We start from the raw sequence: 27,983 nt of genomic DNA on the forward strand, positions 1-27,983 counted from the left end.
TCCTTCATTGAATTGCACTGTCTGAATATTTTCTAGGCAGATTCCCTAACCTGTGCAGCCTCCTCTCCCTGCTGAAACCCCCAGAGAGGATGTGTAGCTGCAGGCACAGTTGTCCTTTCCTATGGGTGGATTCTCTCTTGGGTGTCGCTTTTGTAGGAGCAGCAAGAGTGTAAACTGCAGCCTCTATGTCTACATTGTTGTATAATATGCTATTGATTTCACTGCCATTGGAAACCAGCCACAGTTTCTTCATACAAAAAATTAATGTATAAAACTGACTGTGGCAGTTTTCCAAATATTTACTATGTGGAGATTTATTTAGTTAATAATTCTGAAAGAAGAGTAGTTCTAGAGGGTAATAGATTTTGTTTCAGTGTTCAAAAATTAGCTCCTCTGATCACACTATTTACTGCATTTACTGCAACAACCCTTTCTTTTTAATTTTAATTTTTTTTTTTATACCGACTCTGTTCTCTGTCTTTGAGAAAAAGGAGTTACAAAATACTGAACACATAAAAGCAAAAGAACATCTTTGTATCTGTCCATCAAAGCTGTGAATAACAGGTTAATAACAAGATGGAGCTGAAAAATTCATGGGACTGTAACCATGTGAAGGGGTCACAAGTTGGGGAACTTATCTAATACTTTCAGGGTTGTGACTGAATTTCTTTGTATGTCCCCTACCATGGCCAGTCGTGGCTACATTGAAGGTAGCCTTTGAGCTGTCCTCCTGCTGGGCTACGCTGCTGAGTAGGAGGAGTATCCAGTGCTAGATTTAGCTACATGTTAAATACTCAGTGATAGATTTAGTACCTGTTCACATAACTTGCCTTCAAGAGCATCCTTGAAGCATGCTCTCTGAACCTTATCACAACTCCAAGACAGAAATCCAAAGTCTGTGCTTTGTTTAGAGCACTGAAAGATGCACTCGCAAGTCTATGCCATGGCAATCTGTTCACCTTTTATCCCTCTGCACTGAATGCCTCTATCACATGAATAATGCTAGCCTTGGAGTTTTTCAAAGATCCCTTATGTTGTTTCCTTTTTTAAGTAGATGGGATTTCGAGACTTGAATTAGTCAGGGTTCAGTAATTAGACCACTGTGGTCCCTGTGATCCTCATTTCATTCAAGTTACGAGAAACAGTATGAGTCTCTTTTCAAGCAAAAAATCCACGTAGTAATAAAAAATGTGGGGGTTTTGCACTTAAAAATCAATGCTAGTCATGCTATTTCAAAGAATTTATTGCAAACACAAATGACTTTTGAAGACTTTTGCAGTTTTATAGCTACAGAAAGTGGACTCTTTAAAACAGGGAGTCCGTATACTGTGTTATGTGTTTCAAATGGATCGGTCTTCACATCATACAAAGCACTGCTGCTCAGGGAGTGGGTGTCTGTCCTAGCCTCTCTTGGTAAGACTTTGGGAATGGGAATATTTCTAAGACTATTAGTTAAAAACATATACAGAATAAAACCAATTTCTTGCCCGAGATGGAAATTTGAAACACAGCAAACTAGAGATTTTTGTCAGAACTATGGCATACTCTCAGTAATTAGGGCTGTTGTGGTTGATTCAGGTTACTCAGTGCCCTCAGTTTCTCACTATCTGAAAGACTGTGGTTCCTCCTCTGTTCTTTCTGAATTCTCTCAAGATATGTTTGCAAACTTTCAAAATAGTCCCTCTCATCCATATTTCCAGGGTGAGAGGGACTAGGTTTACCAGCGTGTGGTAAAATTGTAGGCATTCATTATTTTCACTTAACCTTTCCTGTATTTTGAATTCTCCCACCATATGGAAGACAAACTATCTTTTAACACAACCTGATTTGTTTCTCTTTACTGTTAGCCAAATCTTTTCCTCTACATTTAATGAAAGAGGAATGAGGCACTTAAAGCAAAAGGAAACTGTAGAACGTTTATCAACTACAGTTTGCTGAGGCAAGAAAGGTTTTCTATTCTGATAGGAGCCCTACATGGCAGTACATAGAGAAGCTGGTCAATAATCAAGCTCCAATGCTAAGTAAAGAAATTTAGGTTGCTCTGACTTAAACATCACCAAGGGCTGTGGTGGGCATGCAACTTTCTTGCAGCCTGAGCTGGACAGGCTGTGCTTTGAGAAACAAAAACATGGTTTTACTTTGCTACTCAATTTTTTTGAGTGAAAGGACTATTCTTTTAAATTAAGTGATCAAAAATTTAGTATCCTAAATTTATACCTATTTATGTTTCTTCTAGCCCTCTAACAAGCTTTGAACTCATGTTTTTCCATCTGCTCAAAGCAAAGATGTCATGTATATAGGTTTCAGCAACTCCCTGGAGATCATTTTTATGCATACATTGAAAAGATAGCTCTCTTTGAAAGTTTGCATTAACTGGAAGAAGTATCTTTGCTTTCAATGAGTAATGTTAAGATCCTTTCATTTTATCTAACTGAAAATGTAAATTATTACTTTTCGATATTCCCCAGTGGAACTCAAAACCTTGAAGCATGAGAACAACAACATTAGGAGAGACTAGGAAGGTTTCTCTGCAACATAAATCTTAGGTTAAAAAATTGATGTTTTTATTAACTATAGCTTATTATTTCTACCAAAAAAAAAAAAAAGTCTGCCTGTTTCATTTAATAGTTGTACTATATTCTTTTTTTCTACCACTGTCTGTTCTAATGTTTCTGGACTATACTCACTTGTTTAGAGCTTGGAATTTCTCTTGAAGAATTTAAGTTAGCATCTTACCTTTATTGGAAAACATGGATTTTGTTTTTCGCAGGTCATCTGGCACTCCATCCCGCTTAGGAAGGTAGTTCTACTTGTGCTCTGGGGTGTGAATGCAATGTCATGGTCTATGTACTGTCCCCATACCATAATGATATCAGAATACAGGCTGTCTTCAGTAACAGCCTCATTAGGTGCATGAATAATTTTTCTTGTCACTTCACGAACCTGAGAAAAGAACAAATTTACCTTGAGTGTCAAACAGTTTTTACTTCTCCCAAAGTGATAGAACACTGCAAAGTAAGGACAACAGTAATAAAATCTATCTTACCCCTCCCTAACTTTATGTTGTAGAGTGTTGCTAATGGTTTGACTAAAACCAAACCAAACAAAAACAACAACAACAACAAATCTCCAAAAAACCCAACACCCCCCCCCCCCCCCCCCCCCCAAACCAAACAATATAAAATCCATCTTCTACCAGGTTCTTATTTCTGTTCAGGAGCTGGGACCAAGGTGCTACGAGCAGTTTCAAGGATGTTTCAACTGAGTTTTTCTATCTGCTTGCCAGTGAGCAGTGTATCTTTGATCTGTTCCTTTCCAGAGAATTTTGAAAACCACATATCTATTTTAGACTGTCTAAAAGTTTTGTTTCTATTTGTTCTGTTTTCTCCTCCTTAAACAAAAGGATTTGCTGGGAAATCTCAAATCACTGTTGATACTCAGAAAGACTGAGCAGCTCTGAATGTAAATGAAGGAGCTTATGCAGCTCAGGACATGAGGTAGGCTGCAAACACATGGTAGCTGAAAGTTCAGCTTCCTTTTCCCAGGCAAGGAGAAGCAAAAAAATATTTCTGATGCAATTCTGTGCAAGATGCACATAGATACAGATGCTCTAGGAGGAGCACATAGAGGCATCCATGCTACATTTTAATAACCAAGCAAAACCATAGGGGCAAAATCAGCACTCAGTTTGTGGAGATGTTAAGGGTATCATTGTTCACAGATTCCTCCCTCATGCTGCAAAATATTCCCTGGCAAGTAGCAGCTGCCTTGGAAGTCTAGCAACTGAAAGGGCAGCACATAAAATTGACTCACAGAGCCTGTAATAAATATAAGGGCTATATAATAAATGTATAAGGCAGGTTCAGTTAAATAGAATTGGTAAGGACAACAGACAACATGGGACTTGTTAGGAACATCAGGATTTGTACTGAAATAGTTGTGAGCAAGCTATCTACAGCTCATCAGGAATCCAAATCTTTAGATCAGTATTTTAATAGCTTTGGTGGCCACAAACATTTTCTTGAAGTTAGTAAAATTTTCTTGTCACTGTTCTGCTTTATAGTAATCCTCACACTTATCTATCACTTTCACAATATTTTCATGTTTCTTTTGAAAGAATATAGTTAGATAGCTAAAAGAACAAAAAGAATAATTATGAAAATGAGGAAAAAAAATTATGACATTAGTTTTACCCTTACTCCAAAACAAAGCAGGGAATCTTGCTGATGGTCAGACATTTATGATCAGATTCAGTACAGTTATATAATCTTTTTTTAAGAGTGTTTTGCTTTACAAGCATGTACCCTAATGATTCTAGAAAAAGGCAGCTTGTACTATCTACTGGAAATTTGCCTGTGTAAATGTCAGGTTTTCATCTCTGAGTGCTAAATTGTGCAACTTAGAGACAATGTTATTTAATTAATAACATGAGTTGCTGGTGACATTAACACTAAATTCTCCTGATTATCCTTATTAAACATACAATGGTTAAAATAACAAGACTTTGAGTCCATTAAAAGTCAGGTTTCAAAGCAATGATGACAAATCACAAATTGTAAATCCAGCCCAAATCATTGTACACTGCATTGGGGAATTTTTCTCCCAGTCCTCTGTGCAAATGTTCTTTTTTCAAACTTCCCTCTATGGCAGGTCTGCTATTTTTTAAGTATATGAGGCGCTAAAATCCATAAATATTGCAATACTTTTTAAGATCAGTGAGTTAGACTAGCTAACAAATGAAGTAATGATTTGACAGCAATACTTGTTCAGTTAGGGCTTGCTAGACTATGAGGAATGGCATACATGCACACACCTACACACATGCTAGCATGTCTACATGCTTTTTACCTGTTTAGCTAACATCCAACCTTCTTTTCTTCCTCCTTCCCTGAATAAAGGTGGTATTATTAAAACAAAGAATCATAAAATCGTTGGAAAATTTAGGCTAGAAGGAAACTCTGGAGACCACAATGTGCAGCTTTAAATTGAAAGCAGGGATTAGGTTATTAAGAGCCCTATGAAGACAGATCTTGGGTATTTCCCATGAGGGATATGCCAGAAGTTCTCTAGGCTGGAATCTATATTCCAACAAAAACCTTTGCCAACATTTATTGTGCTCACAACAAATTTAATTTCTTGTTTCAAGACAAAATTTTCTCTTGAGCAACTTGTGACCATTCCCTCTTGCATGGCAGCATGCATCCTTGTAGGCCTCCCTTGTATCTACAATTTCATCATGGGAAGGTCAGAATTAGGTCCACTGTGCACCTTTTCTCTACCTGAGCAATCATCACCCTGTGTCTGCTGGCTGCCTGGTGCCTGCCAGGCCAGGCATTTGGCTGGCTCTTGTCCTGCCTCTCTCCCCTGCAGCATTTTTTGGAGTACTGGGCTGCCCCTCAGGAACGTCAGTGCCCCCTGCACTGCTCCATGAGCTTACCCCAGCCAGGGGCAGGAAACCTCTCACCACGTGGCTGAAATTATGCTTTAGCACAGCCCCTGGCTTCTTAACTGAGCTCCACAGATACTTTTGCAGTATTTTACACAGATACTTCCTCTACTGTGGTGGCAGGTGAGATAATGGCCCAGTGTGAGTGTTTCAAGTGATCTGGAGGTACGCTTCCTAACCGAGGGTAGCTGGAATCCATTGTATCGGACACTGGGATCCCATCCTCGAGGCTGGCTGAGGCCATCTTCATAGGCTGCTGGAAGCCACCTAGCCAAAGCTGTGTTGGATGCTCCCCATCTAGGATGTTCCCTATGAGCAGAAAAACAAAATTAAGAATCCCCTAAAAGCAAGAGCAGCAGCAGAACCTCTGAATATATTCTGAATCTTATATATATATATATATATATATATATATATATATGTGTGTGTGTGTGTGTGTGTGTGTATATATATACATACACACACACGTGTATATATACTATTTATATTCTATTAATGTTCTGAATATAATACCTGACCATAGAAATGGCCATTATTCATAAAAATGGTTTTATTAATAAAATATGAAAAATCTATGTTATTATTAATAAAATAATATGAAATAATCATCAGCAACATAGCAAAATGTCATTACAATAAGATGCTCTTGTAGCAATCTTTGAAAGTGTGTAAAATACTTGTCTTCAGGTAGGCCAATATTAATTTTACTCAAAATGAAAACAAAGAAAATTTAAATTGCTAATGAATTATTACTATTTTACTCATGTTTGTAATCTAAGCTGGTAAATTTTTGATATTTTTAAAATATTTGCTGTGAAGGTGAGCCTGATAGTGTCCTTATTCCCCATAAAGTCAGATACACTGTCAAAAGCCTTTGAAAAAAATATTTCATCTTTAAAAAATATTTGTTTAGAGCAACAGAGAGGAAATAAAAACTTAGGAAAATATGAAGAAACCCTTCAGTGTGAAGGTGAAGAAAACTTAATTGAAAATTGCACACAAGTCATAGAGAAGAAATCATTTAGCAAGACCAAAGGAGCCAGGGCTGAGGAGATGGGAGCTGAATCCAATGGCACTGCTGCCTCTGGTTGAAGCTATACCAGTTTCTTGGGTCCCCCTTTGGGAGGACCTGTGCACAAGCCCAGGCACTGAACTATGCTGCCAGGTTGTCAGCATTAGGTGTAGTGTATTTTTAACTCACAACAACTTGCTTTTCTCTGAGTGTCACCTGCCTGAGCACATCTTGGCACCATTGCATACCAGTTTGCCATCCCACAGCCAGCCTACCTGGAAGGGGGAAGGGGAGTAAAAAAGTGTAGTCATACATGTAAAAGTAAGAGGGTGTCAAGAATCAGATCATATTTAATTTGAGGGTCAGCAAATGATTCTTGGAGATTTCTATCTATTAGTATACTCAGTGAGTTTTGGGTTTGACCCGATTAATTTTCCCTCTATCATGAATATCAGAAATTTTAGGATTTGGTTCTGTTGGTTGTTTTTCACTTGTCCTGTTCGATATATTTCATAATTGTTAAATATATATCAACACTAAAAGGAAGAAATATTTTTTTTGCAATGCATTCAGTTGACTAAACTTGTAAAATACGCCACAAAGAACCAGAAATATTTCTGGAATGTTGGCAGAAATACATAGTGTTAAAACATACATTTACATGTCTATCAGGATGCTAAACAATTATATTAATATTTCATTGATCTCTAGCACACTGAAGAGACTCAATTTGCCAGCTATATGGTGCTGTAATACACTTAATTATCAACAATAATTCACACTTGAAGGTTGAAGTATGCTTTACTAAAGCATTCAAATTAGTTACAGTTGATTTGCTTTTATTGAAATTGCATAAAATACTGCACATAGTGTAGTGCTATTTCACTCAATTAAAAATAATGAAATGTTAATGTAACTGCTTAACCAGTGATTTGTCTCCTGATTGCTTTTGTATTTTAGCAGATCACTGGAATGCTACTTTAGTAAAACCCCTCTCACATGCCTTTTTATTATTGCATTAAACATGTTAATGTCTTGGAATCTTGCTTGAGTTTAAAAGGCAGCTGAAATAATGAGATTTTGCTACCATACAGCTTTATAAAGTAGTCAAATTTGATTACTATATATTCTGTTTATGGAAAGTGGGAGTTTTCATTTACTTGTGAAACACTGGAATTGTATTGGATTGATTGGATTTTGTTTTGGCTGCCTGAGAAGCAACCTGGAGTATTAAGCTGCCATTTAGTATACAGATTTTTATATTTTGAATCTTATTTTAATGTTCTGCCTAGTTTCAAGTAGATGGAAGGAATGACATATGGCAACTTAATAATTGGAGTTTGTGATGTTTTATGTTGTGCTGAGCTATCATGCGTGTAACTTCTGGAAACATGGGACACTTCTGGAAAATAGGTCTGCTGCTAGTTGAACACTTAGCTTGCATTGAGGTGAAGTAGCCAACCTAAAGAAAACATATCTCATCTCATCTCATCTCATCTCATCTCATCTCATCTCATCTCATCTCATCTCAATTCCTTTTTCTGGAAGTCAGTGGATTCAGTCAGGATTGCCGTTCTTTCCATTGGGTGATCCACACACACTCCTATCTCTGCTGGTACTGGACCTCTAGACTGAGCATCAGCATCACCTGAGAGAATGGTTAATGACACAGCAATGAAATGCTGCAGATAAAATTCCTCCCAGATAAAATTTGCCCCAAATATTAGATGTACAAAAAGTAAGGTAGTTATGGAACAACTTGTCCGTCAAGCCAGAAGGACAGACAGTTCCTGGGGGCCATCCTATCATTCCATTCTATTTCTCACTACCAGGAACAGCCAAAGATGCACCCTTGCAGTAGATACATAACTGACAGCTAAGATTAGGTGAAGGTAATTGCACCGTGAGAGTCCCTTCCTTTAGTACCTGTAATTCCTTCACCCTTGAATTCCTCTCATTGTACTAGACACTAAAAAATACGCGAATCAATGCTATCTGGTTGGGATTAAAAAATGGGAAAAACAACTCTATGGATTTTCCTTCTGTTCCTTATCCTTAATTTTAAAATAATTCAATTTTATTTTGCTTAGGCAAAATTTATTTTGTTTAGGCTGAAAGGAAACTAAAATCTGTGAATATCTCTTACCAGTAAAAGTGAATAATAACTCTGCTGGGAATGTCTGCTATTATGTTGATATTCTCTATGAAAGGTCATGTTTATGCTATTCTACTACACCTTTGTTCTAGAAAGTGCAAACTAAAACAAAGCAATCTCAATGCTAAGGAAAAAATCCTTTGCAATTGATCTGATTTTTCCCAAAAGCACAAACCGATTTAGCAGAACATCTGTACAGCATTTAATTGCTCCCTTCTAAATAGATTTTAAAATATTTTTATTGTGGACACACAATTCATTCCACTAAAAATTTTGTTTCTAAATTTCACTCATGAAATGCAGAATTTTGTGATCTACAGTACATCTATGTATTCAAAGAGAGTGAACAAAAGTACAAATGCAACATAGGCCTTGACATAATTTGTGCTTGAAAGTGGAAGCTGTAAAGCAAGGAGAAGCACAGGCTGGTATTTCATTTAATGTCTGGAGTCCTCGAAGCTGGCCCACATCACAGAATATATTATTTACATTACAATGTTATGGGCTTTTTAGGCTGATGTATTTCAATAGAACTAGAGGTATTTCATGGGGCTCACAAATTTTTAGACTCAGTTAAGATCTGATTCACTGGTTTCAATGCCTTTGGTTTTGGAGGGTTTTTTGTTGCCTTACACCTTTTACAGACATTTAGAGCAAAGAGTCTAAAATAATACCTAATATGAGTGGTGGGTTTATGTTCCGATGTGGTACAAGCATAAAAGTATACAAAGCAGAACAGAGTGACTCCAGACCAGACTCAATGAATCATATTTACCCTACACAGCTTTAGATATATCAGACTGAAATGCCTGTACACATCCTGGTATTATCAGTCATGGAAGAGAAAAAGGTCTTTTACCTTTACCTATAGCAGAGTGCTTCTCTCCATCTCTAGGGAGAAAGACTAAATAGCCACTCTTGTACATTAAGAGCTTCATCCATATGTCTGTGTTCAGCTGCACAAATCTTGGCCAATGTATTCAAGCTGTGATGGAGATGTCAGTGCAAATATTGTACTAGCTGCTAGCTCAGATTCAAAGCAACTCTGAACATGCCTGGGGGAAATTATGGATATCCACATAGTTAGATTTATAACACTGATGCATATCAGGTTGCGTCCTTTCAGGAAAGAGTCTATCAGGCATGTTCCTTGCAAATGACTTGTGATGTAGCAAAACAGATTAATCTCATAAAACCAGACTCACTGAATAATAAAACTGCAGAATTGTACTGCTTTTTATTCACCAGATTGCAGAGTACCTTAACCTGCACAATAATAATGGCCTTCCATTTTCATCTCTGTAGCACTTCACCTGTAAACTTACAGTCCACCTTTCAGTTTATGACCTTAGGTCTGTGTATCCAGAGGCTGCAGAGTACAAATATTGTTTACCCTTGTACTTAAAAGGGCCCTCATTCTCAGTTTTACACTCATTGCATTGGAGGGTTGTGAAAAGACAGGCACATCTATTATGTGGGGTTTTGCAGGAAAAAATTGCCAAATAGATTAGGCAACAAGTACATACTACCTATAAAAAATAGCCACTGAACAGATACAAACAGATATGTGAAATTAAAAATAACACCTAGAATTTTTAGATTCATGCTTGCTAACTCTTAGAGTTGTGGGAAAATATGAAAATATTTCTCCTTGGGAAGTAATATTGTTTTCCTGCTTTCTATAATTTTATCTAATTCAATCAAAAATAAATGCTGGGTTAGAATTAAGTTTTCATTTTATATAGAAGAAGGCATCTACTAAATCAGTTCTCCCAAAATATAAAGCTCCTCACATAATCCTAGAAGCTTTCAGAGGGAAAGCCTGTTTACAAGAAGTAGTGCACCAAAGTTTAAATTATGAGTTCTTCCTTCGGGAACTTTCACAGTCACCTCATTTACAGCCACGTTGATGCTAAAGTTAACTGATTAATACCAGTCCCCCTTGGAAAAAGTAAACACAGGTTCTTGGGTTTAAAGAATGAGAAGGAAGGATTTTTAGGACACAATTTTTATCATACATACCTGTTATTGCAGGCACCAGTGATGAGTCGATATTTATTAGCTAAGCAATTATTTGGACATTTTGGTGGCAACATATAAGGCAGGCATCCAGAAATATTAGCAATCATAGTAAGCAGATCAGCTGAGAAATGATCTGAAAGGAAGAACCCAGACAAGAAATTTGCTGTATCTACTAGAGTAGAAAAGGCATTATGGTTAGCTGCATCTACAGAATTCCCCCTCTTCCTTGGAAAGAGCTCTTAGTGAGAAGTGCTGCAACAGGCTGTGTCAGAGACTTAGAGGAAGAGCTGGTTTTATTAGCCGATGCATAGAAAATGAGAAGAAAGAGGTCCAGCAATAGGTGAGATCTGAGGCTGACCCGCTTTATGCTTCCTTCTTTTCCTGTGTTGTAGTCCTTTACTTGCCTGGTCTTTGTGTTTAAAACAAATGTGTAAAAAATGTTATTCAAGGACAAAAGTATATGCCAAAGAAGAAAAATATGTGACTGGAAAGACGCAGAAATTTAAAGACCCTGCAGCTGACTATAGAATTCAGTGTTGAGTGGAAGAGAATCAGAATTATTAGCTGGAATTTGGAAGCTTGATAAAATCAAGTCCCTTTATACCAGTAGACAGCATGTTATACATATATTTCTGATGCAATCCAAGATGGGTCTCCCAGTGAGCATCTGATTATGAGGAACAAAGCCTCACTATTGTGTAAGTTGTAGGGAGCTGGTACCTATTCTCACCTCTGCAGGTATTGAAATAGTTGTGGCCAGTTGGAGGTGGATGTACCCATGAAATAGGAGCAACATGGTCTAGAGGAAGGTGGCCCTGCCCATGGCAGGGGGATGGAACTTGGGTGTCTCCAAGGTTCTTTCCAACTCAAACCTTTCTATGTTTCTATGAATATCCTTTCTGAACTCAGAGAACCCTTGACATTCAAAGTGACTACAATCATCCCATGATGAAAGATGAGGGTAGAGGTAACATATAACTCTTGCCCTTGTCTCCCCACTGGCTAATGCATGCCACCCAGTCCCAATATCTATTTGTTCTGCCCATTCAACTCTGAAGTAAGCTGCTTTAGTCCATTTTTCAAACCAAAATATTAAGCCACAAAAACAAAGAACAAAGGTACAAGAACCAAATCAGCTCAAAACGTGTTCTGCTGAGCAGTTAGAACCTGTACAAGGCAGTAGTGAGAGCAGAGGGAGAATAGGTTGTTAAACTGGGTACATAATCTTGTCATTGTGTACTAGTAACTTGTGCCAGATTTGCAGATAGAGCTGTACTTCTATGTTAATTCAGGTTCGAAATTATACTCAGAGTCCAGCTCCCCAGTTATGAGCTGCCTAGGTAGAGACTCACATGTTTTCTTTAAAGTCAATTTAGTTCTTTAATTCATGTAAAACAATTATGTTTTGGCACATAGACTGTACAGTATCTATTCACATTCTGTTAACATTGTTTCAGTTCTGAAAATTAACAAGAACTTTGTACACTTCTGCAGTTTAGAAATTGAACTTCTTTTGAAATCACACAGCATAAAAATAATTGCATCTGTGTATATGTGTGTGTATGTAAATATATGCACAGACATATCCATATAGATAAAGGTATATTTTTAGTTTTACAAATGTCCTGTCAGTTTAGTAAGCCAGATATTTCTGCAAGGAAATAAAATAATAACTGGGGTGAATGCTTTGTGTTTGTTTACAGCACTCTAATGGTTCTATATCTTGGAAAAAAATGTTCTAATACTAAGATAGAACACTTTGTGTAAGTGACAGAATTAAATTATGGGGAGAAAAAAGTCAATGGTTCTGATATTTTGAGCCTTGCAGACACCAGACAGACATCTTGAAATTCATATCTAATTAACAGTAAGTATTTCACTTAGACAACATTGAGCTTTCTCTTCCTTTCCCCATTTGATATTAAAAAAACCCAGTTAAAGTGGAAATAAATGTGCAACAGCAGTGCATTATAAAATTAGTTTTGGAAATAACATATTTTTTTTAAAAGACGGATATGCACATGTTGAGAGGAAATGTGTTTGATAATGCCAATGACATAGTGTGATAGAAGATCAAGCACTAAACCCAAACTGCTGGGGAAGATAGATATTTCACTGCAAACAAGAAGCTTGAAACACTGAGGATATGCAGGCTGATTTATAGGCAATACAAATACAAAGTCATGAGTTCACAGGGTGCCAATACTGAAATACTGCTCTCCTCAACTCTAATAACACCACCCACACTCCAGCAAAGAAAAATTTAAACCTATCTGAGGTGTTTTCAAGAACAAAAGAAAGTGAAAAATAAAATAAAAGTGAACTTAGCTGAATTCTAATCTAAAAGACAGCATTCAACATATCAATAGGGTTGTTTGCCAATGTCAATAAACTGTATTTACCAGTTGGATGCAATGAACGCTTGTGCTTCCGGCAAACTTTTTGTTTCAGCACCTGAATTGACATTTCCATTCGTTCAGCTGCTTGGGAAATCTCTTGACTCTCTTGTTCAGGAAATTTTGAGAAAGCCAGCAGTAAGGTAGGCGTTGCTATACCACTTCCATGGATCTTTCTATAATTGAGATAAATACAAAAGGTTTTACAATGTATGCATTTTTGGAACTTTTTCATAACAATAAAGCTGTCTGTCCTGGATGTGTTTTAATTTAAGGTATTTAAGGTATTAAGGTATATTTTGATTGAAGAGAACACTGGGAAAGCAAAGAGGAAGGCTGTTTTGTGACCTTGTTCTGAAAGGAAAATTCTAAAAGAGAAACTGCGCTTCTGTTGGACATACAACAAGAGGTCAGTTTGTGGCATGTCTTTATTATGAGAAAGAAACTTCTGGCATGAGCAGAGCTTGAAGCACCAAGTGGAAGACATTGTGCAGGATAGTCACAAAAGGGGTCTCCCAACTCACTGCTGTGAGTAGGCTTTGTTTTCATGTAGCATTTAATATCGAAGACCCTTCCTCAATCATCAATAGGACTTTTGAGCACCAATTCTCTTTAAAGTCTATACATCCACATATACAGTATTTCAAAGGAAGCATTATAGTCGGGTGTCTGGGGCAAGTGGTCTCAGTTGTATTCCTAATAAAATTTCAATTCCTAATTGAAATAATCATTGTTAAGCATTTATCTTTAGCATCTCTTAGCTTTTATCATGTTTAAGATATTGACCAAATAATTGCCACAATATCTTGTGAGACATAAATATCAGTATCTCCATCTATTACATGAGTCAGTTGAGCCACTGAAAGCTTTAAACTTAAGTTTTTAAATTTTAAATGCCTCAGGATTTCCACCAAAATACTATCACTAAAAGCCAAGAGTGACCTCAGTCTCTACATACAGAGGGGCAACAGTTCTCGACAAGTTCTGTCCATATAAACAGTTAACATTCAAAGAGCTCTGAAAATCATGACTCATTTTCAAATCACAGGGGTAAGTTTTTAGGAAAAGTCTATGCAACAGTGTGGGGATTGTGCCCTGTAAAACTTAGATGATGTGTTCCAAATTTTGGAGAGAAATTAATTTTGTGTTGCACAGAAATCTAGTCAAATGGTTGAAAGAGCTCATTCTCACACTGTAACTCAAGCACAAACAAGCTTTCCCCGAATTTGTTGCCTATCCACAGTACAAGACAAATATTTTATTTCCTTTCCCTTATCTTTTTTTGCATCTATTGTAGATGAAAGGGGAAATATGAAATTCACTTTAACAATTTAAGGCAACAGGGTTTGGCTTCTGATGCCATAGGAGTTGTTCCTGTCTCAGTGCACTGAAAAAACATAATCAATGTGTCCAAAAATAGGTTGACAAAAGTATGATTTTTGAGCTATTTGGTTCAGAAAAACATCTGTATTTATTTTTGTGTAATTTATTTTGTCCCACATTTTAAAAGAGCAGCTTAGGTGTTGATAATGCACAAGGTCCTATTGGATCAGTTTATCAGTGACATAATCACATAATGGTTTGGGTTGGGAGGAACCTTAGAGATCCCCTAGTTCCAACCCCCCTGCCGTGGGCAGGGTCATCTTCCTCTAGACCAGAGCCCTCAAAGGGGAGCAGTGATTTTTTGATTATATGGGTTCTCAAAGAAACAGAAAGATTAACATCAAATTTTTTTTTTAATGAAAGCTTTTTTCCTGAATACATTGTTCACTTCTTTTTTTTTACCTTTTAATTTCATAATGTGAAACATAATCCACCAGACTAGAACCCTTCTGGATAGCCTTAGTAATGCAGTTATCTTCAATTTGTTCTTAACAGGGAAAAAACAAAAAGAAAGAAAGAAAGAAAGAAAGAAAGAAAAATATGTTAATAAATAACATATTTATTAAAATATTTATAATTGGAAAATATACAAGTTTCTAATATTAAGGTATATTTTTTTCCCTTTAAAGCCATTCCATATTTTATTCCTGAAATTTGTGTTATGGCTTCTGAGCTTTCTAAAAGGTAAGGTAGATGTGGTAAATAAATTTTTCCATAATTTATAAGGCTTGGGGATTTAGATTTCCTTGCTTGAAATATAAATCCAGTTATGAACATGTCATATAAGACCAAACATAATAGGTCCAGCTGAAACATGTTGTGTTCTCTGTATGCAGCTGTGTTCCTTAGGTTCATATGCATTTTTCATCAAACAGTCCTTGGATTGACAGGACAAACCTGACCCTCCTTCATAGGTAATATGAGCTGGCCTGAGCCACATGAAGAATTCAAGAACATATTCAAGTAAAAGTAAGACATGAGATTGGGCCAGTTCATAAAAACCCTATTCTCATTTCTTCACCTATGTTTGATGGAAAGATACATGTGAACATAATAATACTTCAGCTGCACTATTTTGTATGATGCTATTATGAGGCTTAGCTTATTCCTGTTTTGTGTACATGTTGCTTTATAATAAAAGAACCAGTCATGTTTAAAGTCCAATTGCTTTATTTTTATCTGAATTTTGCAAAATAGCCCTTCTTTTTCTTAGGAAACAAATAATAAAAAATAATAACAATCATTTATGTACAATTATTCATCATTTATGTACAGTGCAATCTTAGAGGAGCAGGTTTTATTTGTAGTACAGTCTGTGCTATTTCTATAATCTATTTGTTGAATAGGGCACTCGGCTCAAGGAAGAGAAATGTGTGATGAGGAGTAATCTCTCCTAGGCTAAATTATGCTCTACTAAAATTTTCAGTATCTAAGTATAGCAGTAGTTATTTCTCTTTTTCACCTATGCATAATAAAATATCCAGATGATTCATTTGGTGATATAATTTGGATTTCCACTACTTCTGAAAACCTTTTTGAGTCTATGTTAAAAACCAAGTTTTATTTTTACAGGCAATACAATAAATAGTTCTTTTAGAATTTAATATAGCATATTTTTAAATTACTTTTAGGGGGCTTAGCTCTGAGAAATATAGCATGCTTGAAGTATTTCTTATCCTGTGATATTGATTCATACTCTGATGTAAAAGAGAATATCCACTTGCTATACTTAAATTCCATTGTCTCTCTTCCTTTTCTTCTAAGAAGTATGAATTTGGTACCTATACTGTGTCTTCAAATATGTGTTTCTTGAGTAATAAATATTATCTCGTACTGTCTCATTAGATCAAGAACACTTACTATAAAAAGAATAACATTTCATATATATATATATATATATATATATATATATATATATAAAATATATATTTGTGCTTTCCTGTGCCTTAGGGAAGAATATGAAAAGGAGGGAAAGGGTCTTATATGCCAGGATGAGAGCCAATGATTTTGAACTGACAGAGGGCAAGTTTAGATTAGATGTTAGGAAGAAATCCTTTATTGTGAGCGTGATGAGGCACTGGAACTGGTTGCCCACAGAAGTTGTGGATCCCTCGTTCCTGGAAGTGTTGAAGGCCAGACTGGATGAGGCCCTGAGCAGCCTATTCTAGTGAACCACATCCCTACACATGGCAGAGGGTGTGGACCTAGATGATCTTTAAGGTCCTTTCCAACCTAAACCATTCTATTATTCTTGGATATATTTTGTATTAACTAACATATAACATAATGTGGTCACTTTAGATCACATCTTTCCAAACAATTTGTGTGGAAGCTCAAAGTAAGGAATCCACTATGGAAAGAAAACCTGATCTCCTGTTTTGCAGTGATGGTACAAAAAATATTTCTCATAAGAAGTAATATCTTGGGAATTTGTTTTTAATTTAAGGGTTTTTTTTTGCATATAATTTTATTTTATTTGTGATTCTACACTAACCTCAGGTGAAAACTTTCTTAGGGAATCATATCACCAAACCTTATGAATCAAGCATATAGCTATATAATATGAGATTGTGGTTTGAAATCCTGTTTCTTTACTATCTCTGCCCTAATTTCATGTAAAATCAGTTTCTGTAGATATCTTTTAAAATTCAGTCTGGTATCTGCTACTCTTCTAGTTTATTAGATTTAACTGATTTAAAATGAGCAGATGCAAATGTTGGTAAAAATTACAAGATTACATCTTTTGGACATAAGGAATAATGCAATCTGAGATGCTCTAAAATCCTCAGCAGCCAACAGATCCACAGGAGAGAAGCACCTTTGTGGGACAGCAGGAGGGTGCCAGGGGGAATATGGCAGCTGCCTCTAGCCCAGGATGATTAGCAGATGGGGAAAGAAATCCAGCAATCATGCTTGGCAAGATGTCCTCTGACACATGAATGCCACTAAGAAAGTAAAATCACTCCTAGTCAAAGCAGTGATTGAGATACACTAGGCATACAAAGTTTTACTTACTGAGTTTATGAAACTACACTTCAAAAGAACACCTCCATGGAATAATTCTCAGAGAGGGCAGATAGTGTATTTTGCACACAAAAGAGGTTGAGCTATACTGCTGTTGCTAAACTGTCTGCAGTATCCGTGTATTTTCAGCTTAACAGTCAACATAAGAAAAAAAGTGTATTTTTACTGTTACTTACCAAAGATGGTGTCTTTCCCTATTTGAAGGAAAGAAAAGAAAACAGCTGTGAAGGCTATAGCTGCTGAAAATCCCAAAATAATGAAAACTTTCATCTACAAGAAAGAAGAGATAACGGTTGAAAATACATATGCCTTCATCTTCTAATTATAAGCCAGACTATAAATAATTTTCTGTATATGGCAAATTTTACTTTAAAATTAGATTTCCAACCATGTTCTGACTATTTTTTGAAGTTCAAAGTAATTCACTTTCTCTTTTTCTCTTCCCTATTTATTACTTTTCTTTTACATTTTGTTTTACACTCTTTTACATTTTGAGAAGCTTCTAGCACAATGATACACATAATTTTATTTTATAACATAATACATTCTCACAATATCAGCAGCACTTAGGCTATACATTAGAAATTCATCAACATTTTACCCCCATTCATTTTGAACTTCTCTGTGCACTAGACTGATTTGATTGTAAATCAATGATTGCACATAAGATAATGAAATGGCCAAACCAATAACAATTAGTCAGACCCCAACCTATGCTCCTATCCATAGATAACTGGTATCAAAGCAGCACAGTGAATATGCTCACTCTGCTGAGGTGAGCTGCATTCTCCATTTCAGTACTGGTACACTGGCAGTTCTTACAGCACTGCAAATATATAAACTCTCCAAGAGGTATCATTTTTCACATGCACTATATTGACTGGAAATTGTAAGATTTGAAATATTTTTAGCTCCATATCCTATCAAAATTAAAAAAGAAATCAAGTCTGAAAATTCAGAGAAACTATATTCCCCATAGAAATTCAGTGTGAAAACACCCCTTCCTTTTACATTTCTTGAGTTAATATGATGAATTTCTTCTGGAAAATGTCAAGCAAAAGTTTATTGTCTGACCTTTTGTCTGCTGAGGAGATTATCTTCCACAGTTCTGTACTTTATCGATGGCAGTAACTGTTCTGAATTATGAAAGCCAAGTACTTTCCAGGGGCCCAGTTTATGCTGTCAGCTTTATGCACTGATACTCACTCAAGCTTTAGCAGTGCAAATTATTTCAAAATCTTTTTGGCCACAGTTATGTTCCCACAAAGCAGAAACTGACGTTAATACTTGACTTGTTTATATTTTCCTGCTGGGAACCAAAATATAATTGTGTCGTCAGTTCTTACATTAAAATTATTTTCCTGAAAATGAGAAGGAAAATAACTTCATATGAAATATATATGTGTATGTGTGTATAAAGATATATATATGTTAACAATTTGCCATGTTATACAGTGAACCAAAATATTTTTCCTTATTCTTTCTTTATTTTCAAATTTATTTGACAAAAAAGCAACTCTGTGTCCAGTTTTATGCATTCTATAGTTTGCTCTTTACCAAAATGACTATATGGAATTCAGATGCTAATTCCCAGGTTGCCCACCAACTTCCTTCCAACACTTTTTATTCATTCTTTTTCTCTGAGCCTTGCTATTTTTCTTTAGTTACCTTTTCAGCCCTATTGCTTCTTTTAAAGTCAGTAGTTTGACCTAAAGAATCTGTTTGGCTGGGGTTTTTCCATTGTTCTAAAGAGGCAGGGAGGTCAAGATCAGATCTGGAATCAGTATTGAGGATTTCCTCGCTCTCTCTTTGCTGGTCACGCCAGGAGGTCACAAGGTGGAGCCAAAGATCAGAGTTTGATCGCTGCCAGAGGCGACAAGGTGAGCAGGGAGTGGGTAGCAGGGAGCATCCTGGAGCTGGAGGCTGTGCTACATGGTGGTGAAAGGAAACCTAGGAACACGTGAACTGACTGGAGGACAAACTCCAGGATGTTATTACAGCGGTGTGGGAATGTCATCCATAACCTGTTCACTGCAAAGATGAGTGGACATGGTTGAGAAGTAAGCACATGGCAAAGGGGAACAGACCTCTATTGGAAAAGTAGGCTTATGCTCCTTGGCTGGAGGATTTTAGATTGCAGGCAAGGAGTCAAACTTGCAATACTTCTTTATCCTGTTCCAATTTGTAAATCTTTTAAGATTATGTTTCCTTACATAAGAAAGTATAAAGGAGATTGACTTCTGAGGCAGAGCTAAGCACTGAGAAAAGCAGATCCATTCCAAACACCTAATAGAATAAAAAGCTTGCACTGTATCCTTTCATATACTTCACAAGTACTACAGGTTTAATTTCTGAGAGATGAGAGACATCCTTAAAGTGAAAAAAAGATTTGATTTTCTTTGCTGTTTCACAGTCAAAAATCAAAGCTTACCCATTTAGTTCAAAAAGAGCATACCTACATCAAGATTTGTTTGAATGAGGTTCTCAACATTTGCTCATTGTTTGCAGTTAAGTATTTGTCAACAGTGGGCCTTAAATGTTTACACACAGTAAATTGGTCTATGATGAAAAAATGGAATGGCAACATTTATTTTGTGTTTTTCTGAGTATGAATATTTGGCTGCCCCCTGAGCCACAAATACAGTTTTAGCTAAAACTTGTGCAAAGTCTTAATTACACTGGACTCACACAGACAGACACAGCTGAATTCCTATTCTTACTGGACCTCGTTCAGATTCTTGTTATCTAAATCTGATTAAAGAGAATTAAGAGGGTAAAAATCAGTTGCTCAAGAACAGCCTTAATTTTTTTAATCTCAGAATAGCATATTGGCATGGTAAGTGCAGAAAATATCAGTGAATATCCTGCTGAATGTGCCCCCTTTGTTCCAGATTTTCTGTCTTTCTTAAGCCATTCTTCCTGCAGAAAGGGTTTCAGCCTTCATGCCCAGCAGTGAAACTGCACAGGTCAATGATGGTCTAAACCTGGAGTACAAGACAAGTATAAAACAGTCTTTATGCTAAACAAAACTCTTGAGAAAAGCAGCAGTGCATCTTATTAGTTAACCATATTAATATTATTAAGTTTTAAATTGACTTGTTCAATTTGCTATATTCTCAAGATTTAAATCTGTGCATGAAGACCAATGCTGTATCTATGTTCTTGAAAGTTAAAGACCTGAGTTGATAATAAAAGATAAATTCAGTTCAATGAAATATCCCAAAGCAATAGAATTTCAGCTTAGTCACAAATATGAATTTCTGCAAGCTTACTATGGTATTTAGGAAACTTAACTCATACTCAAAATATTACGCAGTTGCAGATGATGTTTGATACAGGAAACAGACACAATTCTATAATCTCAAAAGAACTTACATTTGCACTGTAACAGCCTGCAGCCCTGCCAGGCTCTCTGAGGCATCATCAGTTCTTACAAACACTGGATTAGAATGAGAGATTTCCAACACGAATCTGTACTGGTGCAGGAGCTATTTTTGATAGCAGATTACACCATTTTGTAGCATTTAGTGACAATCCTGGAGTCTAGCAAAGCGTAAAGGACACTGCTAATATGGATGTCTAATCTATAATAGAAAAATTAGTTTCTAATCTCTTCTAGCTTTTAAAGTTCGAAGAACATTCTTGCAAGAGAAGAGGCAAAAAGTACATATAACTGCACAATACTTCCAGAGAAGGAATTTTGCTGAAATTCCAGCTTAACAACATAGAAACAACAGCCATAAGCCTAATTTTTAATTTGTTGAGCAAAATATCACAAGTCAAAAAAGACAAGAAAAGAGTGAAAGAAAAGTAGTTCAGTGGGAAAGATCAATTTAGCTGGGTTTCAATGATGCCATTACTTCTACTTACTTTAAGTACTTAGTTTTTTGGGGTTTTTTTCTGGAATCAATTTAATTAGAAAGGTTTGTTTTTGCTATTGCTCTCTTTAGATAGAGAAGACCTTGTAGAGGTCTGAAGCCAGAAATGGGATGAAGAAGGTGAATAGGCACAATCATTCACTGTCTATTCCAGCAGAGAACTAAAGCTCACACAGATTGAAAACAAACAAAAATGTACTATTATTTAGACAACACAAAGCTATACCATGAAACAGCTTGTGTATGGAAAAAAATTACATATAAGTTCATTTAAATGTTTTCAAAATTTTATGGAATAAAAACCAATATATTAAGGCCTATGAGGTACAAGATTTACATCAGGGACTCTTAAATCACAAATTAAGTATAGCTGGAATTTTTCTTATCCTTTTTTTTAAAGGCTTCTCCCAGCATTTACTATTGTTTGTGGAGGGTTTTTTGGTGTTTTGTGTTTTCCTTTTTTTTTATTGGAGTTTTTGTTTTTTTGTTTGTTGTTGTTGTTGTCAAATAAAAATTATAATGCTGAATGGCTCTCAGGACTGGCTGGGTGACCAGGCCCAGAGGGTGGTGCTGATGCTGCCACATCCAGTTGATGGCCAGTCACTAGTGAGGCTCGCCAGGGCTCAGTGTTGAGGCCAGTCCTTTATCAATTATTTGGACAAGGGCATTGAAGGCACCCTCAGTTAGTTTGCTGATAAAACCAATTTGGGAGGGAGTGTTGATCTGCTGGAGAGTAGAAAGGCTCTGCAGAGGGATCTGGACATGGATTTGATCATTACATACTCATTTTAGTGATGCTGAAATCATGTTCTCAGATAAATAATTTTTCTCAGAAGCAGGTGGCATGTAACATCTACAGAATGTGAGGTTGTCTTGTTAAAATGTTGATTCAAACCCAAAGTGATGTTTTATCTCATGCAAGCAAGCACTAAAAACTCTAATTACAGGAAGAATCCATCAGATGCTTTGTTGTTTTGGAGTAACCCAATTTACAGAACAAAACTATGTAAGTTAAATTTAACTGCAGAGAGGAGCCCACTCAATTTCTTGTGGCTGAATTCATGTGAATCCTGTTTGAAAACTGCCTTAACTAATGAACAAATTATGATTTATGTGAAAGGATGTGGAACAGATGAACAATTTTTAAGGTCTATAGAAGGTCTGAAATTCAGTGGCTTGAATCACAAAAGCTTTTCCTTTTAAAGTGAGACAAAATTAGTCTTTCATCTTCACAGAGCACTAGTTTCAGATCAAATTCAGACTCTTTCAGACAGATAATTTTAATTGCAAACTTAACGGTGAACTTTCTGCCTTCTTCCAATGCATCACTCTCTTGCAGAAACCACTGCAATTTTGTATTATGAAGTCTATGTCATGAATTTAAGGATGGTCAGTAGATACACCATATGTCATGTAGTCATAAATCTGATCAAATACTAACAAGACATGATCTTTTGTAATTTAGGAGAAAACAGAAATGTATTTAGCAAAACAAAAACAATGACCACATAATAAAATTATGACAGATGAATTTGAATATTCAGCCTGCTGTGAATGAAGCTCTTATCATTGTTAGTGACAAATCCATAAAAGAATTTAAGATTCCAGAGAAAAAACTGGGAAGTGCAAATAGTGACAGTGATTCATTACCATACTCAAAGGATGGCAGATGTTTCTGTCTTGCTTTTGTGGTGAAATATTTCCAGGGTAGGAATTATGACAAATAGATAGCTCACTTTAGAAGTTCTTTTGATAGCACCAGGATCTGTACCAATGTCTTTGACCTCCTGCCTCTCAGAACCAACTTACTGGGAAAATCCAGACAGTGACAATGTTTGCATTTTGTACCCATCATTTGAAAGAAAAAAAAGGTGATGTAGTCAAAGTGCTCAAGAAAAAGTGGTGACATCTATGAAGGAAGAGGAGCAGGGAATTATAATGGAGAGAGAATCTGCCCTGCAGATCAGTGTGACTGCCATATCATGAAGAGCATTTCATGGTAGTTGTGTGTTCTCAGTTGTTGTAACAAGCTGGGTCAGATATTTCAGTAGGACAGTATTGGTACAGCCCATTCTGAGGAGTGTTACTTTCTTCACTTTCTGAAACCAAAAATCCTGGGCTTTTTTAGGATGTATACCATGTCTAAAATGAGGCATTACAGATGGTTGTGATGCAGAAGCCCCCTTGTAGACTCAAATGGTGCAATAACTTGGAGAGCAGTTCTTGAATTCCTCCTGACATTAAATGCTTTCTGCTGTTCTGCTTTGGTGACCTGCCTGGCCGGTCACTGCATTTTCCCAGGCATGGCACTGACATGCCAACTTTATTATTTAATTTTTAATTATTTGTTTTTATCAATTCAAATATAAAGGCAATGAGGGATATTAACACAGTAAAAAAATAATTTTGGAGTTGGAGTTATCAGTTTGGAAAAAGAGGTAGTAAAGGGAAACAAACAGGCAGTGATGTTTGATGATCTCAAGATGGCCACCAGCTCATTAAATGGACTGTTCACTAGACACATCCTACATTATAAACACATTTTGTTAATTGAAAACCACATTTTAAATCTGATGAGTTACTCTTGAACTGTTTCATCCAAATTCATATTCACTCAGGCAAATGAGTATGCTTCCAAATTAATCTCCAAATTTCCATTACTCTGTCACAAATCAGGAAAGTAAATGATGTGAAGAAGTTAAATGAAACATTCTTCATGAGTGCTGATATTAAGAGGTCACAAAGCACTACTCTCTGGAATATTTAGTGTTCAAGTGAGCCTTATGGCTGAGTAATAAAAACATCTTGGCTATTTGACGTCATGTCAAGCTTCCAAAGATCTTGAACTGTTGTTTTTAACACCCTGATGGGTTTGAAGCATTCTGTAGCTAAAGTACATTTTGGAAAATTCTCAGACTGAGCAAACAGGAGATGCTACAACTTTCTTCTATTTCTCCAGATGCAAAAGGCACATAAGAATTAATAAACATGCAGCATTAAATAGTAGCTAATAGATTGCATGCATGAAATCTATCACATTTAAATGAGCATTAATAAGAATCAATACTTTGTGAAAAATAAGCTGAGGTTATCAAATAGGTGAAGGCACAGGGAAGAGTATGTGTGTGTATTTGTATATAAACACACATAAAAATATATATGTACATACACACACACACAGATAGACACAACAAAATAATATTTTTTACTGAAGTCTTCATACCTAAACAGAGGCAAAATTAATAATAGATAACATTGTATACTGACAAATCAAAAAAACCCCCTTTTTAATACTTTCAAATATAAAGTGGTATCCTTGGAAATAAATTTTATAGATAATAAACGTGTGATAAGAGAATCTGGAAACCCAAACAAACAAACAAACAAAAACTTGCCATCAATATTTGGAATTGGTAACTCTGCTACAAGTTCATCATACCCACTTTTGAGATCTGCAGACTGTGAGGAAACTTTTACAATGTGAGGCTTAAAGGAGTGAAGGTTCTTGGTTTGGTGTGAAAATGCTGAAGTTTGGTATTGTAAGTGGTTGAGCATTTACACTTTAAAAAAACCAAACTGTAGGGAGCAACTTTTCATTTCTACAGAAAAAGGCATAAGAAAATGAGCCGTACTAGAATTGAACAACTCTGGCAATGAAATAAAACATAGCTCCCAAATAGCAAAAAAAATACAATTAAAAATTGAAAATGGTTACAAGAGTGCACAGTGAAGAAGAAAGAAGAAAGAAAGCCTTCCCCACAGGGTCCTGACCCCCTAGGCCTGCCTTAGTTCAGGGCTCCTGCATACAATACCTTTGGGTCCCAGTCCCTGTCACACCAGCTCTTTGTGAGAAGGAGAACAAAGCCAAGAATTTACAGAAAGAACAGCAATATTTTTCCCCTTCCCCCGCCCACCCCCATCTTCTCATTACTCCTCCTGCAGACTTGTCTGCAACATTTACCTGCTGCCCTTCCTGTGCTCCTGCCCAGCTTCCCAGCCCTGCTCTTCTGCAGGCAATGGCGAGCTCTGCCTGGGCATCCCCCATCCATGACTACCCGTCTGGCTCCTTTTCTGCACAGCCGCTTATTGCAGGGTATGTAATGGTAGGTGGCATTTATTACGGGTAGTCTGGGATGGGTAATCTTGTCTGGCAGATCAGCTCATTGCTCTAAACTAGCAGGATGCTTTTGTGTATAATTGTAGGCACCACAGTTAGAGAACCATCTATGTCAGTCTTCTCTGACAATGTACCCCTCGTTTCTTCAGGTATGCAGTTGATCCCTGATTCTTCAACAACAGAAAAAAACAAATTTATGCACAATTCAGATTAATGGTATTTGACAGCAGAATTATTTGCCTTCTGAGAGGATCACAGTTCCCTTGAGAAATGATAAAATTTGTGTTAATGAGGAATAAACACTTGACTGAAATGTCATTTCATGGGAAGTGGCTTTTGTAGCTGTAGCACCCTGGCAACATGTGCTCCCAAAAAGAGTTCTAACCTTATTTCATTAGACTGCTTAATGCCCTCAAAACACAAAACTATGCTACTGCAATATTAAGGGCTGTAAGTCCATACCATGATTTTATTGTGAAATTTTGCAGGATTTTCATACACAGTTCCTTTTTCTAGTTTTCAACAAATTCATCACAAATTAAAGAACTTCTTATTCACAAGGCATGCATGGAAGATATGGATTACTTTCTCTAGTACAAGGTAACAATGCCATATGGTGGGACTTGCGTATGAATACTGGAGTCCCTGAAATGGAAAGCTGCTTCTGCAGAGTGAATTAAAGGTTCATGAAACACTACAGATTTCATCTGTACTACGTGAGATCTCCAAATCCAGATGAGCATAGTTGCACAGCCTGTAGCGAACAGCATCTGGCCTGTGCTAATTCTTCAGCCATGCCTGGGGGCATTTCAGCACACTGTTGACTGGCCTGGGGCAAAAATATATTAGAGAGAATTTTCAAAAATTTACCTTAGGGGTAACCATAATACAAGTCCCAACCATTTCCTAATGTAGTTTAATTTACTCACATGGGAGCAATGAAAAGGTCTTCACGAGAGAAACAGCTTGGTTTATAAAGGGTGCTCTCTAATCAATTTTTCAAGGTGATTGAATGTGGCCACTATGGAAGACAGATTCTTCACTTTGTGATAGAATAGTACCAGGCTCTCCTGATGACCACTCCGAAGGACAAAATGAACTTTCCAGAGCTCTAACAGGAGTACATGATCAATCAATTTGTTTTGGGTATCCATTCATAAATAAGAACACACTGACAACAGGACTACTAGAAGCTCTGGGATGTGACAAATATAATGTAATACTCTTGAAGGACCCTGAATAAGAAATGATACCTCTCCCTGCAGAAATTATTAAATAGGGTCTGAAGTTGAGTGTGTAACTCATACAGACATGTTTATAATCTTCATATATCATTTAAAACCAAATAATATTATGACAGCAGGTAGCTTTTTTCAATATACATAAATCTAAGAATGATGTCCATATTCTCTTCTCCCTGATGCACAGAGAGTTTTAGATGCTCACCTTTCTTTTCAGTTGCTGTGTGTGATAGCACCCAAGTAGGTGAATTTTCATTAGTAAAAAGTCACCACATTTGTGCACCTGTGCAAGAGAATGACTAGCCAGCAGTGCAACACCAGCCCAGTCTGTGACGTTGCCTCACTGCTCATTCCACAGGTTGTTCTGACTCAAGCCTGTCTGTAACAGATGAATTCAGTCCCCTGTTAACAAGTACTTGGGCAGAGGGGTGAGCTCACAGACAGGGAAACGCAGTCGGGAGAAAAGTGCTGATGAGTGCAAATCTGGTATTTCACAGAGCTTTGACCACAAAGGAGTGTTGATTGCTCTGAATTAACTGTTACCTGGAGATCTAATCTGACACAAAGAACAGCTTCATTTCCCCAGGCAGTGAACATATCTGCCTTATTACATAGATGACTTTTATGAAAGGTTGCAGAAAAGTTGCTAAATACAACACTGACATATCAGCATTAGCTCAATATGCACAAAGATGCTAAATACCCAACTGGTATATCAATACTAGCTTAATATGAATAAAGTTGTTGCCACATAGCAAGCATGTCTTAAGTAATGTGATGTGCTTTGACTCTCAGAGAGAGAGATTAGCACAGGCTGGGAAAGGCAGATGCAAGCAGGTTAGAACAAGGTACAAGGTGGCACAAAGAACAGGTGGATCTTTTAAAGGGGGAACACACAAAAATGGCAACAGCAATGGGCAGAAAAAGACATAACTTTCCTGGAATTCTGCCTGTGCCAGTCGCAGTAATTATATGGCAGAACAAACCTGCCAGCAGCAATGTTTGTTTTCTGTGCAACAGCCAGGCTGTGGTATACATAATTAGCAAGCAGATGGCTAGAGCGCCACAGGGACCATAGTTTGTGATGACTTTTGCACTCCACTGCTTGTGCCATAACATTCTTTTTAAAATAGTACATGTGCCAGGTCTGGGTAATGGTTTAACAGATGCCTCATTTTGGCTGCAGGACAGCAGATGCAGGAATGTTTCTCTGAGAGACAGGAAGGAGATGTGCATGAAGCTATAGATATTCCAGTATGTACAACCTCACACAGGTGTACACATTCTCCTTTAGCCGTGAGAATGCCAG

The 27,983-nt window shown here is 36.7% G+C and overlaps 1 protein-coding gene across 1 annotated transcript in view; it reads right to left on the bottom strand.

Moving 5' to 3' along the window:
- TPO (thyroid peroxidase) overlaps positions 1–27,275 on the bottom strand; it is a 54,232-nt gene extending 26,957 nt beyond the window's left edge. The window contains exons 1-7 of the mRNA XM_064412048.1: positions 26,880–27,275; positions 17,615–17,708; positions 14,817–14,901; positions 13,038–13,207; positions 10,636–10,768; positions 5,626–5,755; positions 2,737–2,943 (exon numbers count right to left, since the gene is read on the bottom strand). Of these exons, the coding sequence (XP_064268118.1) occupies positions 2,737–2,943; positions 5,626–5,755; positions 10,636–10,768; positions 13,038–13,207; positions 14,817–14,901; positions 17,615–17,708; positions 26,880–26,930 (870 nt within the window). The 5' untranslated portion in view covers positions 26,931–27,275. The remainder of the gene's footprint in view (positions 1–2,736; positions 2,944–5,625; positions 5,756–10,635; positions 10,769–13,037; positions 13,208–14,816; positions 14,902–17,614; positions 17,709–26,879) is intronic.
- Positions 27,276–27,983: the final 708 nt, after the last annotated feature.

Source organism: Passer domesticus, chromosome 3 (genome assembly GCF_036417665.1).
Source record: "Passer domesticus isolate bPasDom1 chromosome 3, bPasDom1.hap1, whole genome shotgun sequence".
Classification (NCBI taxonomy): domain Eukaryota; kingdom Metazoa; phylum Chordata; class Aves; order Passeriformes; family Passeridae; genus Passer; species Passer domesticus.